The sequence below is a fragment of the Genypterus blacodes genome, unplaced genomic scaffold (genome assembly GCF_046128005.1).
Source record: "Genypterus blacodes isolate CSIRO-AG114 ecotype Tasmania unplaced genomic scaffold, CSIRO-AGI_Gbla_v1 ptg000030l_1, whole genome shotgun sequence".
Taxonomy (NCBI): Eukaryota; Metazoa; Chordata; class Actinopteri; order Ophidiiformes; family Ophidiidae; genus Genypterus; species Genypterus blacodes.
The window spans coordinates 4,490,340-4,505,839 of NW_027466843.1; the positions used below are offsets into that span (position 1 = coordinate 4,490,340).

General features: G+C 42.7%; 1 protein-coding gene across 1 annotated transcript in view; it reads right to left on the minus strand.

Moving 5' to 3' along the window:
* The window catches only part of LOC142994519 (sodium/potassium/calcium exchanger 3-like), a 31,561-nt gene extending 17,964 nt beyond the window's left edge, over nucleotides 1–13,597 (minus strand). Inside the window, exons 1-2 of the mRNA XM_076145207.1 lie at nucleotides 13,368–13,597; nucleotides 10,795–10,926 (exon numbers count right to left, since the gene is read on the minus strand). Of these exons, the coding sequence (XP_076001322.1) occupies nucleotides 10,795–10,926; nucleotides 13,368–13,563 (328 nt within the window). The 5' untranslated portion in view covers nucleotides 13,564–13,597. The remainder of the gene's footprint in view (nucleotides 1–10,794; nucleotides 10,927–13,367) is intronic.
* Nucleotides 13,598–15,500: the final 1,903 nt, after the last annotated feature.

Here is a 15,500-nt window from a genome sequence, read left to right on the forward strand (position 1 = left end):
TATATGGATGACGATCAAAGTATAGTTAATGTACTTCTTGCCTTGGTTACATGTGAACATATAGAGGGCGTGTGGAAAGCTGCGACTAGCTCTGTTGTCTACTATATGAAAAGAAATTTGTAGGTGTTCATATGCAGTATTGTTCACATTTGATGTATATACATAATCAGGCACAATTCATAGCTGATCCCATAACTGTTCCGCATATACAGTATCCAATCCGATTCATCCGTTTCATTATCCCCACTTCTGCCTTTTGTGCAGGTAAGTGTGCTTGACTATATCCGACTGAACACTGACTCCATAGCAACGGAGTGTGTGCTTCCTCCAGGCAGAGTGTGTTTAAGAGGCAGAGGGAAGAAGAGGTGGGCACAAATAATAGACTGCTAGCTTTAACCTGAAGGGAGTCACTCCAACCGCTGTGCCACAGTACACTTGCCATTAGTGTTGACGTTTGATGTACTGCGCGTAGAGCACAGGCGGTGGCGTGGTGCATTATGCATGATGTTTGGATGTTTGGGGATTGAAAGAATGCATGTGCCTATGGTATATGACAGGGGTTGTATCGGTGTGTTGGGGGAAATAGATGGCAAAAGTGGAGAAGGAGGGACAAATGGAAGCAGTGCTGCATGGGGGGACTGGGAATTTCTGTGAGATGTTACCTGAGCTTGAAAGCTTAGTCAATAGTATTTCTTCCAACAGTCGTGCTGATAAAGCATACTGCAGTGCATCTGAACTATATGAAGTGTGCTCAAGTGAGAGAGGGGGAGAGAGAGAGAGAGAGCGAGAGAGAGAGAGAGAGACAGAGAGAGAGAGAGAGAGAGAGGGGAGAGAGAGAGAGAGAGAGAGAGAGAGAGAGAGAGAGAGAGAGAGAGAGAGAGAGGAGAGAGAGAGAGAGAGAGAAAGAAAGAGAGAGAGAGAGAAAACTACGAAAGAGCACACAAGATGAACAGCATTTATTTTTACTGTTCTGCTCAAAAACACCAGAGAAATATAGCGTAAGAATACCCCAGTAATGTAAATAAAAACATGAATGCGTGGATGTAAACAAAGCCGTGTATACTGTATGTAAATCTTTATATATGCAAACATGGATTTATGATTTTTTTTTCTCAATGGAACTTATTCCAGTTATTGATTTCTATTTACCGTTAGGTTAATCTGTTTCACTGTTGGACAGACAGACAGATAGACGGAAGAAGATGAGGGGGTGCAGTCAAAGGGCAGACAGGCAGAGGCAGATGTAAACATAAACATGTAGTAGGTAATTAGCATAGAACAGTTGTGAGATCACCAGGATGAACCCCTAACAGCTGCTGATGGTGATATGGTCCTAAATGCACTGTCCCTGCTGGCACACACATAGACACACACACACAGCTTCCCTCTGTCCTTCCTCTCTATGCACAATCAGTACCAGTCAGTGTATCAGTGGACAATCAGGATTCAGCTTGCTGGGTGACACATTCAGCTTCAGGCTCTGCTTCTTCTTTCTGCCTTTGCTTGCGTCGTCCTTCTGCCTGGAAATCATGTTTTACAGAGGATTTGCCGTCTTAGTTGATAAACGCTGTCTAGTTTCTACGGAGAGAAAATATAAAAGCAAAGGGAGGGAGATGTCGGAGTGTGGACGTATGTTGTATGTTGTGTTAAATTTGAGCTTGGCCAGAAACTGTCACATGTACATACAGTATGTCTCATCTCTATCATCATCACCAAATCTGCTCTCACTCACTCACTCCATCCATTTATTTATATCCACCTCTGAGCTGGTTAGGGATGTAAAGGTAAAGAGTAAGAGGAGCAAGGCTTTATAGCCTATTGGGATTTCCTGCAGTCTCCCATAAATTCCCCCTCCAATCCTTTCAGCCCTCTGCTTCCACAACACTGAACTCTACCCGCAATGAGCCAAAAAAGGCTGCTGCATATTTCATTCGTTCATTGCAAATGATCACAAATAGCGTGCACAACAAAACTCTGCTAATAAATGCCTCTTGACAAACACAGCCTTAACACAGGTCCACTCACTACAGCTAAGAAACTATGATGCATTTGGTTTGGTTTCAGTTTAAGTGGTAAAATGTGGCAATGAGCTAATATATCCACAGTGAATTATTCAAAGTACCTTGAAATGTAAGATCAGACTTCTAATGCAAGATGCCAATGTTGATGTTGCTTTGTAGTTATTTATACATCATTTCAAACAGGCCTTAATCTCAGTTAGTGCTACTTACCATCATTTTAAAATTATCCCATAAGTAAACAAACCATCTGCATTGAGATATTCTCAGATATCAAAAGATTAGATATGAAAAGTGCTGTTGTATAGAGGTATTGATTCATATCTTCAGTTTTGGGGATTTCTATGCCATCATATAGAGTTTCAGAATTAGTTCAGCCTTAATTGAGGGGTTTGGAATTTCCCCTTTTTCAAACATTGAATGAGAATCCTGAACTGGTAGACAGAAGTTTCCAGACTTCTTGGGCCTTGGTGGAGGTATGTGATCTTATCAGTGTTATTCTAGTTCCTTCTGAAATGTATTGGAGTAAATGTTCTCCTGTCTGACCTCATTGCAGAAGGACACTTTCAAGAGTAAGAACTTTCATTTCTACTGAAGCAGAAAGACGAGAATAGCAACACCGGGCTGTTATGCTGGCAAGGCAGAAGCAGTAACGGGCAGAGCTGCTGTTCCCAAATTTCTGCGCCTCATTCCTACCGGTAATGATGTCACATCTTCTCGGTTAGGTGTGTATCCAACATTTGTCCCAGCTCTACTACTTTCAAGCTGTTGTTGTCACGGAAACAAACAAACAGGCACCACTGGTTGAATTTGGCCATGTGGGTAACTTGACAGACAGACAGACAGACAGACAGACAGACAGACAGACAGACAGACAGACAGACAGACAGACAGACAGATAGATAGATAGATAGATAGATAGATAGATAGATAGATAGATAGATAGATAGATAGATAGATAGATAGATAGATAGATAGATAGATAGATAGATAGATAGATCCCACTACAGAGAGGGGAGAAGTACTATTGATTTACAATACCTTAGTTTCTTTTGGTTGGCAAAGTTTTCGTTTCTATTATGAATGCAAGCAATTCTGCATCGTCTGTCTAATTATGCACAGTGGGAATTTGTGTGTGTGTGTGTGTATAATTGTGTATAATTGTGTGTGTATAAAAATAATGACATACCCATTTTTTCGTTTAAGAAAAAAAAGTCATGTTGGCCTTCCTAAAGCTGTGAAATGTGGTGAAACATATTTTTTTTGACCTTTTATAATCCACACAACTGAACAACATTTGGGATTAACCATGTATCACTCCCATTGCATCTTTAAGCCTACATCTTTTACAGTCAAAACTGAAAAAAAGGATTTAAAAACAGGCAACAAACTACAAATATCACAGTTCTCCTGCTCTTGTACCAAATGGGCTGGAAGCAAGGCATTCTGGGAGTATGATTTGTTGGTGGGTGGGAAATGGAGCAAAGAGAATGCTGAGAGTTTTCATGTTTCAGCATGGAGTTGATGTCACAACCAGTCAACCCGGCACCGGCTCCCTGTGGAAGAACGGCCAAGGGAAGCCCTCAAAGATTCATTTAACTGGGAAATGATAAAGACAATAACAAAACAACTAGACTAGAGGGATGACGGCTTTCAGCATATGAAAAAAGGTGATTAAACTTAAATACTAAGGTTTGACGCAAGTTCTTCCGATGTATGTTCCGAGCGTACATGCAAGGCTGGGGGCCTCATCTGCACATGCTCATGAGGAGACAGTGATGCGGCCTGACACATTGCATGTCATGTGTGCTTACTGTGCTGAGTAATGTGACATTTAAGGACGCTTGTTCTTCTCCACTGCTGATAGCACACACACACCATGTCCAAACCAATATTTATACATATATTAGACACAGACACAGGCACATGTAGGTATACACACATATTATCCCACACCTTGTTAATGATCCCCTTTTTATACTATTATTGGTGATGTTTGTGTTGTTTCACTGCTATATCAGAAGTTACATAAGTGTGAACTCTGTCTGTATTCTTATGTTAAGAAGAAAACCATTACTTGTGAATGCTCTGTGCAACTGCTATGAAGCACTCGCTCACGTTTTATTTATACATTATAAATTGAAGTGTGCTGTAGGTGGTGTATTGTAATATCTGTAACTTGTAATGGTGCAAGAGGAAATACAACACCTACTGCTGAACAACACCTGAACTACAACAACGGTTGCCGACAAGCATTCCTCGCTACAAACCAGCATTATAGCATTGGAATTGCATTTTGTTGTAATCCGTGAAGATTTATCAGGGTTTCAGACTGAAAAGTGACAAGACATCAGCATCCTGAACGATATTCCTTTCACAAAATTGCATTTCACAACCAATGGAAATGTGAAGTTTAACTTAAACACAGTCGTACGTATGTTTCCTGCTAGATTCCTGTGGATTCCATGAAAATTACTTGGTGACAATGTTCCTTATCTAACTCGTTCAATAACAGATAGACCTAGAAGCCTTTCCTCACCTTGCACAATACTACTGTTGACACAACACAAATACAAAGAACAAAGATAGATCAAACAAAATCTAAAATCGGGCAAAGGTGAGAGGGGAATCATTCAGAGGAATCAGCATCATAATCACACAACCTCTGGAGTCTAACAGAAGGTTCAGAGGCTAATTTTGGCTTAACTCTGGCTCTCGTCTCATGATGGTGACTCACTTTTTAAGTGTGTACATCACCATAGTAACCCATAGTAACCACTCCAGAACAGGTTATGTTCAGCCTATTGAATCTGCATAGAGCTCACCTCCACTCTGGAAAAACATCATCGTCACCGCATAAAAGAGAGAGATAAATGACAAAAAGAGAGAACTGCAGGAAGAAACTAAGAATCAAACAGTTTCCATTGATGAATCATTGCATAATAAATACATGTGTGTAGCATTATCACATGCACCCCCTGTAACTCTGAATTATGGTTACAGCAGGTACCAAGTATTATTTCGATATCTATAACAAATAAAATGTCATCTTATACTTGCAACACAGTGACACAACACTATCGCTGGTATGAACGCTGTGTCTTGGTGCCTTGGTGACAAAACTATTAACTTACATTTTCACATCATCTGCAGTTTGCCTCCATCCCCACTCTCCACACTCAGCGGCAGCGATCCCTTTTTCTGTCTGGATTAGTCACACAGCATGTATTTGTTTTTGTTCATTCTGACCCAAATCTTAGCAGGCTATTTTACCAACTAAACATTTTACACTGTGCATTGCTGTGGCATATTTGTACTTAACTCCGCAATCAAATTACTGTGAGGACTGTGCCAGTGCTCTGGTGTCAAACTATTGGCTGTATATGGATATTTATTGAACCTACAGAATGTTAAAGCAGTAGCAGGACCACTAGCCCTCCACAAATTTCACATTACAATGTTTAAGTTTTTTTCCAATAGTATCTCAACTGTTATCATGTAACACACACACCGCATTTTTTTAAAATCTCTCATGTTGTGGCTGGCTGTTGTTAGATGTATTCATTGAATCTTTCTAGTTGTGCTGTCTGTAAACACTGATTTTTAGTTCCAACATATAGGGAGGTCCAATCAGATCAAGCTAAGCCACTCTGAGTAAGATGAGCTAAGCTAGCTAAAAGGAACACGTGCTGCAACATGGAGTACTGATTTCCTGAATATGTTTGGCTACTTTTTATCTTTTGAATGCAAAACTGCCCTTACAAGCCCCACAATTGAAACCCTAGCAAAATGTTTTTTGGGTTTGTTTTTTTAAGTTTTCCCCCTGCAAACAAAGCCGTTTTATGTGACGGACAGAAATGTAACGTATTACTTACTTTGATGAGTTTTGTCTTTAGTTCAGTACCTTATGCTGTTGTATCGGTGTATTACAGTTTGATCATCGCTAGTCCAACGTCATCCCGCCGCACAATTGGCCAAAAGCCAATCTGACATTGGACAGTGCTTACAGCAAAACAGACTCTCCTGAATGAAGTGAGACCGTGTACGGAGCGTATCATGTGCTTATATTGTACAGCATAGGAGTCTTTATGTCAGTTCAGCTTCTCAGGAGACACCAGTCAAGGAGGATGTTCGTGATAACCTCAACATTACACACAGTCACACCAGTGGGATGAATCTTTAAAGATGAAGAAAGAGCCACTTTTGCTGCTGGCAAACAACCTGGGTTGTATAATTTAGTGACGGACCTGGGAGTGATGAGAAGTAATAGAGATAAGGATGAACATATATTGAGGATAGATAGTTATGCTAGCAACAAATGTTACTGTCCTGATGAATTCATCTATTAATGTTTCTGATTGATTGATTATTGGATACTAGCCATACATGCCAGAAGTCAGTTTTTACATTTAAGAAGAAGACTTTTTTCTTCTCAGACCTGTGTGCTTTGGTTAGAATCAGCGACTGAGTGGCTTTGTTGCATTTGCAAAGATTCAGATTGGTTGCAAAATAAGTTAATAGAAGTTTTATGACCGTGTGCCTCATGATTAGTTGAAGAAGTCTTTTGGTTGTTGTGTGTCATTGTTTGTGTGGGGATAGATGTAACCCTTGTCTACCCTATGTGCACGTCACAGTTTGGGCTGCAGAACCACTTCTAAAGCAAGAAAAACAATAAAATCAATAATAATAATAGTAACCCGAGCCAAAAAAATAAGCGTTCCAGTACCGCCGGTGCTCTGACCCCTTAAAATAGAGAAAGATGACGGAGGGAACAGGAATCAGTGGCAGTTGATGTAGAGGAAAGTCTTGTACTAGCCAAACTAATTGCCTTGATGGATTGGTCTTATTCCCGCGAGGATGCGGCTTTGGCTTGTGCAAGATGACTTCTGAAATCTGCATGTTACGCAGTTATGAAAGAACATTGGCACCGTCTGCAACTCTTAATGCAGTTGTCATTGCGTTGAGAAGGCTTCTGCCCACTCAGAGATAATATTGCAATGACACCTCAATGAATTCTCAGAGGAAATCTCAACTGCAGCTCCCTCTGTCAATTTTGCATCTGATTAATTGAGGGTTACCGCTGAGGTATTAAAGGAATGATCAGCACCATTTCATTAATTCATCAGCTGTACCGTCGAACAGTCCAGGCATAATCTCTCCTCTTACTAACCTGCCTCCCACACGTGAGGATGTACATACGTGTAGCATATCAGCTCCATACCACACAAAGGGATGCTGAGCTTTTTACCGCACTACATTTATCAGATGTGTTTGCTAGTCTGGATACTCTCAATATGAGACAAGGTTACTTCTTTTATTCCTTCATGCGTGTCCTTCTCACATTGCCTCCCTCCTTCCAGCCATCTCTACTTATTTTCTCCCTTTCTTTCTTCATCTGCGCCAACGGCACAAACCGACTCTTCTTCACAATAATCACTTTCACATTTGCTACATTGCTTACACCTGATTTAGTTTTGCACCATTGCCACACAAACACACACACACACACACCTATTCTCTGTCCTCGCTGGGCCAGCACCCTTACTATCCCTAACAAGGCTACCCTCCAAATGGTTCAGCTTACACGCACACACACATGGGCGCAAACTCGCATCGCATTTCTCACAGGGAAGCCCTGATTAAGTCATAGCACCCTCCTTTCCTAAAATGGAGTGTTGCGTCTGAGCCGAGGCGAGCGGAGAAGGAGGAGAGGAGCTTTAATAACGGAGGAGGACAGCCTGCAGGGAGAGACCCCAGGAGAGAGCAGTCACGTGTGCGGGGTACCCAGACCGCTGTCGGTCTAATCGCAGAGCCACTGCTGCGGTACACAAGTTGCACTGAGGTGTTTGCAAATGCATTTCAGTGAGGGACTAAGTGAGTGTGTGTGGGAATATTTCAATCAGACGCAAAACTGTGTGGGCATGTGTAGGCAAGGATACAGTTTGTGTTTATATCTGATATCTTATATGTTTATACACTGTGGCCCTCTGCACTTATTTAATTATCTGCTTGCTTTGTTTACTCATCTGTAATATTTGAGCTCTTGTGTTTGAAATGAGCTTCATTGCTGTGATATGTAATTTCAGACACGAAGTTGGGATGGACAGTGGGCTGGGGAATTTTTTGTACATACACACTGTATGTTTACACTGATTATTGAGCGGGCTGTTTCAATGGGAAGTACTATTCAGCATGGGAGAATTACTCTATGAGGGCTTCTGTTGCAGGAGCGAGCGGTCACAGGGGTTACTCATGACATCATAAAAGAAAACTGAATCCACTCCCAGATCCCCCAAGCACTTGAGTTTTGAACCATATGAATGAAACCCCAGTGATGCTATGGGGGTCTGAACATTTCATGTCTCCCTCTCCCTCAGCTGGATTCCCAGGCTGAATAGAGGTCATCCATGGCCATCCATAATACCTCATCATTTGAGGTCTAAAGACAGATATTGTTTTGTTTTAAAGAGGTCATCAGCCAAACAGGTGGGAAACCACTGCCCCTTTGTTCCCAAAAATCTTCCAAAGTAATGAATAAAGCATACGTCTCTGCTCCTTGCTCTCATGTAGGACACAGCAGCAGTCTATTTACCCACATGTCCTTGCAAACTGAAAGGAGGCGCCCAACAGAGAGAGCTCCTATTGTATGAGATTGTGATGAACTGCACTCTTTCACTTCACCAGGGCCACACACACAAATAAACCATCAGTCATGTACACAAACACACCTGTGAAGTCACCACGTCAGTCTGCACACTCTCTCTCTCGCCGACATTTTAAGCCATTTGTAAACCTTAGGAGGGCAGAGACCAAGGAATTAATATCTGAAAGTAAACAGCCGCTGCTTTCCCTCCTTGTCCCCTCCCTGAAAAAAAGAAAGAGTGGTGCCAGGACTAAACAAGTGTGTGAAATCAACAGGAGCAGCAGGGTCGACACAATTAAAAACAGGGAGGAAAGCTTAAAGACGTGTATGGTGGCGTATTTCAAGTGTGGCAGCAAGGGGAAATTAACAAATGAGTGCCCTCTCTTTCTCTCTCTCCCTCCCCTCTCTCTCTTTCCCTCTCTCTCTCTCTTTCACAGTGCTGCATCCTTGCAGAACACAGCTCATGTTGGGATCCATCCTCATCAGCTGGGCTTGTGCTCCATTTGTATACAGTGGCTGAGACTTGGCCACACACACAAGCTTTATGGACACCAACAGGCAAAAAGTCACACTAGTGATAGCAGCAGTTAAATAGCATTATTTGTAAAGGTAGAGTGATGCCATAAATGTGATTTCTGTGTGTTTTAATGCACCAGATCTGGATCAATATTAGAGTCTGGGCTTAATTACACCTGTTGATAACCACCTCATAAGTAAACACCGAATATCTCCAAAAATGCCCCAACTAACAAAAGAATGACAATGATGAAGTGCGGAAGTTATACCTGCACAAATCATTGGATCATGTAAAATCCCCAGAGTATCATTCCACCTGTCCTGCTCTTCCTCTGCCTGATTTACATTAGGATGTGTTCTGTGCTCGCTCCATAGTTCTTTGACTTTGATTAACTTTCTTATTCGGATGATACAATGCCCTTCCCTCCACATCTAAACCCTTGTTAAAGGACACGGCTTCACTCCTCTCAAAAGGTCAGATCAGGCATGACTCACTATAACTCCTCACAAGGGCACTTTGATGCGTCTCATCCTGGGGACACAAATGGAAATCCCCAAAAGGGACTAAGACTTAGGCCTAAAATAGAGATTATTTAGCAAAAACCTTGCAATCCCACTGGGGTCTGAGCGATAAATTTAGCAGTGGCAGCGGAGGTAGAGGAGAGGACAGAGCAGCTATAATAAGCACGCGAGGAGAATAAGTTGAACTTTGACCTCGTCTCCCTTTATAGATGACAGCGTCGGCCTTGGGAAGGTGAACGAGGAGATTGATGACAGCAATTTTGCTTAATGAGCTCACGAGAGAACCATCTCACCTTCTATCGGAACACTGATCATCTCATGCTCAAGGTAAAGAAAAAATGTAAATGTCAGTGTGATCTACAGCAGAGAACAGTTGACAGTTTCCTGTTCCCTTTATCTCTTTCTTATCCTTCCCAGTCCTGTATACATTAAGTAAAATGTGAGTGCACATCAAATGAAATAATCCATATATCGCTAGAAATAACATTGAATCACCAAAGACGAGTAAATTGAACTGAATGTGACCTATTTGAATTATTTCTGCTGAACTGAGTGATTATGGACTTATAGACAAGAATGAAACAGGAAACAACTCCACACACTTGTGTTTACAAAATACACTCAATATCCGCACACAACATCCTTGAAACAATTTTTTTCACTGATAAGATAAAAGGTCGCCATGGAAACAGGGATATTTCTGAGATGGGCACCGTGGGGAAAAAGATTGAGGGAAAAAGGAGAGCAAGGAACGGGAGAGTGAGGAGGAAGAGGGAGAGCCAAGTCAGGGGCGCGAGGAGCGAAGATGAAACCTGCAAGATCCTAAAAAATGTGATGGAGACCAAAATCGCTGAAGCAGCCAGAATGTCACCGCCTGCTGGAGCGCGTGCTCATGGGAAATCATCTGCTCTCACAATCTGGGCTACCCCACATTCGGAGAGAGAAAACAGGGGGACCAAGAAGGGAAGAAAGAGAGAACATGTGGGGCGGTCATTTGTTTCTCTCCTTGGCTTTTTTTTCTGGAGGGAAGGAAGGCGCGAGGGAGGACGAGATCACTTGTGGTGTCCTCGTTCTTTCATGCGAACGCTCTCTTACCTGGAGCGGTGCAGTTCTTGGATTCGTCGCCCTCCTCTTCCTCCAAACTGCTGTTATCCATCTCCTGCAGCAGCCTCCTCCTCCCTCCCAACATCTGCTGGTCCTGGATGCCGTGACTGGAGACGTCATAACCTAAAAGGTGTTTGGCAAAGAGGCGTTAGTAACCCAGCACTAACAATGTCGATCCTGTGTCCGGAACTGTGATTTCATACATAAAAGACTAAAGTATCTGAAGCCAACAAAGAATAAAAACAAACATGAGTACAGATTTAGCATGAATGGGATAGGATCATGTTTGCTGTCATGAACTGGTAGACCTGCTTTGAGAGAGAGACAGCTAAATGGACAGTTTTTTCCACTTGGCGTGTACAGCAGTGCTTCCATAAAGGCGTAGAGGTGGATCACTGTGGTTTTGTGCACATTGAAGAAATGTTAAGTCAATGGACATGGAAATCTGGATGATGTGCCTCTTTCTAAAATGAGAAAATATTCTATTTTGAAATGAGAGTAACAGCACTCTATATGCACTCTATATTTGTACAAATGCACCTGAAAAGATTTCATAATGATGCAAAAAAAATGAATGATACCACTACAGTACAAACTTGTTACTCTGTTTTTCACGTTGCAAGGTGTGTTTCAAGCGATTTGTTCTCTTTCTAAGGCGTAGGGTCGGCTTCTCTCTCTCTCTCTCTCTCTCCCTCCCTCTTCTCTCTGTCACATTAGCGTTTGATCTTTTTCTGAATAGTGGAGAGCAGAACAGCTGGAGGAGTATAACATCAACCAAGCACTGGCCCCCAGATTCCATATATTGACAGGAATATCACAATTTTCCAAAACAAGATCCTCCTGGAGTTGGAGCAACAGTGCAGCACACAAAGTGGGCGGCTCCCACTGAGGCTACATCTGCACATTCTTCAAGAAAGCAGGAGCACCGATGAATTCATTTCATACTTCAGGGAGCCCAGCAGGAGCATTCGGCCCTTTCCACCCGCCAACAACACTCCTGGCCTAAGACAGGGCCTCAGATAGAATTAAAAGTCTAGTTATTCAATCGTTCCTCGGGCCATGGATGAACTCCTCACCTGGCCTCGCCTTGACCACACCGCACACAGCAGAGGCCTTTGCCTGCCAACACTGTATATTCTCCTTCCTCCCTCACCTCCATCTCTCCTTCTCTTTTTCTATCTTGCACACACACACACACACACACACACAGTATGGGAATGATTAATGTGGCACTACCAGGAGGTGTTGAGTGCTCTGCTCCCAGCTCCTCAACATCAAGCTCAATTTAGTAGAACTTCATTAGGCACATCATAAATAATCAACTTTAATTGATATTCTGGCAAGCTGATTAAGAGTTAACAAGAGCACAATGGGGACAAGGGAAATGCATTAACCTTGCCGGTGTTGCTTCTTGTTCCGTCTCTCATTTTGAGCACACGCAGCGAGCGGCACTGTTGCATTTCCATGTAACCAGGATACGCAGTGGGGAGGAAAGAAGGGGGGGGGGGGGGGAGCGTCCCAGTCATGATGCACAAATCATGAGTGTATGAATATTCATGTGGGCCTTCTGTCCATAGAAAGCGATAAATATGTCTCCCTTTAAGTGACGCTGACTCAGTCATCAAGAGAGTGACGGGGGGTACGGGGAAAGAAAGAGAAGAGAGAACATGTAGACGTTAGAAGTGGTACAGATGATTGCTGTCAGGAAGCACTGAGGTTATTTATTTTCACTGCAACGTTCGATTGCATACTGATGCTCTGGCAACACTTTTCCTTTAATATCCACGCTGGCGCAGCGGCAAGTTAGAGGGGAGAGTGAGGAGAGGGAGAGAGCAGTGTGCAATCATTGGCAGTAACCTGGAGAGGTGTAGGCCAATACCCTGGGGCTCTCTGCCCCGATTTCACCGCTCTGCAGCTAAAACACCTGAACACACAGGAAACGTCCCAGAATAGTTTCCCATACTTAAAGCTCAGATGAATTCACAGCAGGGTTTAATATGACAGGACAACACACTGATGAGCTGAAGCCCATATGAGGCTTTTTTTTTCCCAAGTCCAGATGAAGCAAACTCCCCAGAAGGTTGTTTAGATGTTCTTCTTTTAACCACATAATCTGACAAATCTTTGACAGAATATGACCAAGAATGTTTTGGGCTTCACCTAACTAATGTCTTGAAACATCCTATGACAGAATAAACACTGTTTCACAAAAAAAAAAAAACTCGAAATATAAACATTGCTCGTTTTTGCTGGTTTTAACTTGACTTTGGAGCCATCAGAAACACGTAGTATATATAGAGAGTAATGCTCTTATATGGGATTTTGGGAAAAAGCTGTTTTGTAACTTTGAATTCAAACACTGAGGTGACACCACCGACACAGCTCAGTTCGACTTGGTGTTTTCCTCTTTACCGGATACTAAACCTTTACTACATCTCTTGCTTTGGTGACATAATAAATGAAGACAGGAGACAATGTCCAGAGGTGAAATGTCCAATAATAATAATAAACATTCTGCCCCCCCTGGCTCCCAACAGGAGGTAAAAAAGCTACAACATCCTCACCTGAATTGTCCGCCAAGTAGGAAAACCCCTTCACGACTAGCAGCAAGCCTCCGAACAAGCAGATCTGGATGACAACCAACTCCTTTCGCCTTTTCCGTCGGGCTTTCACCTTCTTCTGGTTCGGCATCACTTGCGTCGGCCGGTTCCGGAGTCGGATGCCCGGCAGAGACATCCCCTCTACCGCTGCAACATCCATGTGGATCCCCGAGTCCAGAAAACAACACACAGACCTCCTGTAGTTCCCAGGGAAGAGCGCTGGTTTCCCCGGGAGGGAGGGAGGGAGGGAGGCGGGTTTGAGGGGAGGTGGGTTGGGGGGGAGGCTGTGTATTTTTTTTTTTTTTAAAGTTACAATTTTTTTTTACCGCTTAAAAGCCGAGAGTGCCGGTGTTCGGTTTATGTCATGTTAAAATGTGCTTTTGGGAGCAATGAGGCAGGCGACGTCCAAGCGGGAGCTCCATGGATGCGTCCGTCTGTGTGTTTGTGCGCGCGCGAGGTAGAGAGAGAGAGAGCGAGAGAGAGAGAGAGAGAGAGAGAGAGAGAGAGAGAGATGGGGGTGGCGGGTAACACGCGCACCTGGACAAACGTCAGAGGCGTTTATTAGTGCGTCGTGTCATTCCAGTAGTAAAACGCTTGATTGATAACTTAATTACATTTTCAAACGGATTCTTAACCCTGATTGTTATATATATCTGTGTGTATCTATATCTATATATGAAAAAAATCCTCGGATGTAACTCAAACTGTACATTCCTTTTAAAACGTAATGATCCTGAAGCATAGTGCAGTTACCGTTTGCTCTACATTATATAATTCCCTCACTCTCTATCGTATTGGGGATTGCTCTTAATTTGAGAGCAAACCCCAATAAAGTGTGTCAAAATCACTTCAACGGAGAGAGAGAGAGAGAGAGAGAGAGAGAGAGAGAGAGAGAGAGAGAGAGAGAGAGAGAGAGAGATGCAAGTTGTTTGCTGGGTTAACGTGAAAGAGAGCTGTACGCCTTTGACTGCCCTCTTCTGGGAAATGCTTCTGATCATAGACAGCAGCCTTTACGTGCAGCAGATGAAATATAGATAGATAAAAAAGAAAGATAAAAAGCCATAAATATCTTCAGGTATGGGCCTCCTTCCACATTGCAATAACAACATTACCATTGTTTACTGTGATTATGCAAGTCAAGCATTGATACAGTTCCTCATGATTATGGACAGCTTATTCTTTTGTTTCTCCTCAGATGTTTCCTCCAAAATAGTACTTGTCTTCCCCACCAATTCATTCATTAGGCCTTGGATAGATGAGATGCAGCATTTCTTTGTGACATATAAGTAGTTTTATGTCATTATGGATTGATTTCACCCAGACCCTGCCTGCCCGTGCATGTTGCCTACTAACACATCAGGATCCATTAAATACAGAAGGTACCACAATTCAAGTGAGACAGAGTTTTAGGATAATGGATCATACTTTATCCCAGCCAAGCAGGTTTCTTGATTGTCAGGCATGTGGTCTCATATAAATAGCACTGGAAAGTTTCCAGCAAGAATGGAAAAAGTGGTCAGGGCTCTAGGCAACTGGTTTCATTGTGCCTCTTAACCCTTTGGAGCATGGATGAAAGAAGGTTGTAATAAAAGAGAGGATGGTAAGGAAACACACAAGGCAACCAAGTGAAGACTGATCATCAAATTCTGAATTCAAATAACCCAGTTTGATATTTGCACAGAATCTGAACAAATAAGTCTACTTTTTTCCAAATAAGACAAATCCACCACCATTTATAGAAATCACATATTGCAAGCAAAATCCAGTGAAGATCCAGATATGGCTGGAACTTGAGGAGCTGAAATGAAACCTGGCCTGCCTGACGAACATGTAACGCGAGCTCAGACTGGGCACAGAGTTGCTAAACAAGATGAATTCCCAACCTCTCTGCTCTGAGGCACACAAAAGAAACGCAAGGGGAAATGGGAGGGGGGAAGGGGGGAAGGGGCAACAAATTAAATCCAGTTAAATTGTTTTTCCATAGCTAGTGGGCTTGGCAAGGAACTCTGAAACACACACATACACACACACACACGATGTAAGATAAGTTGTGGTGAAGACAAACCAGAAACAGTGTGGCTTCAGATGTAAGAGAAT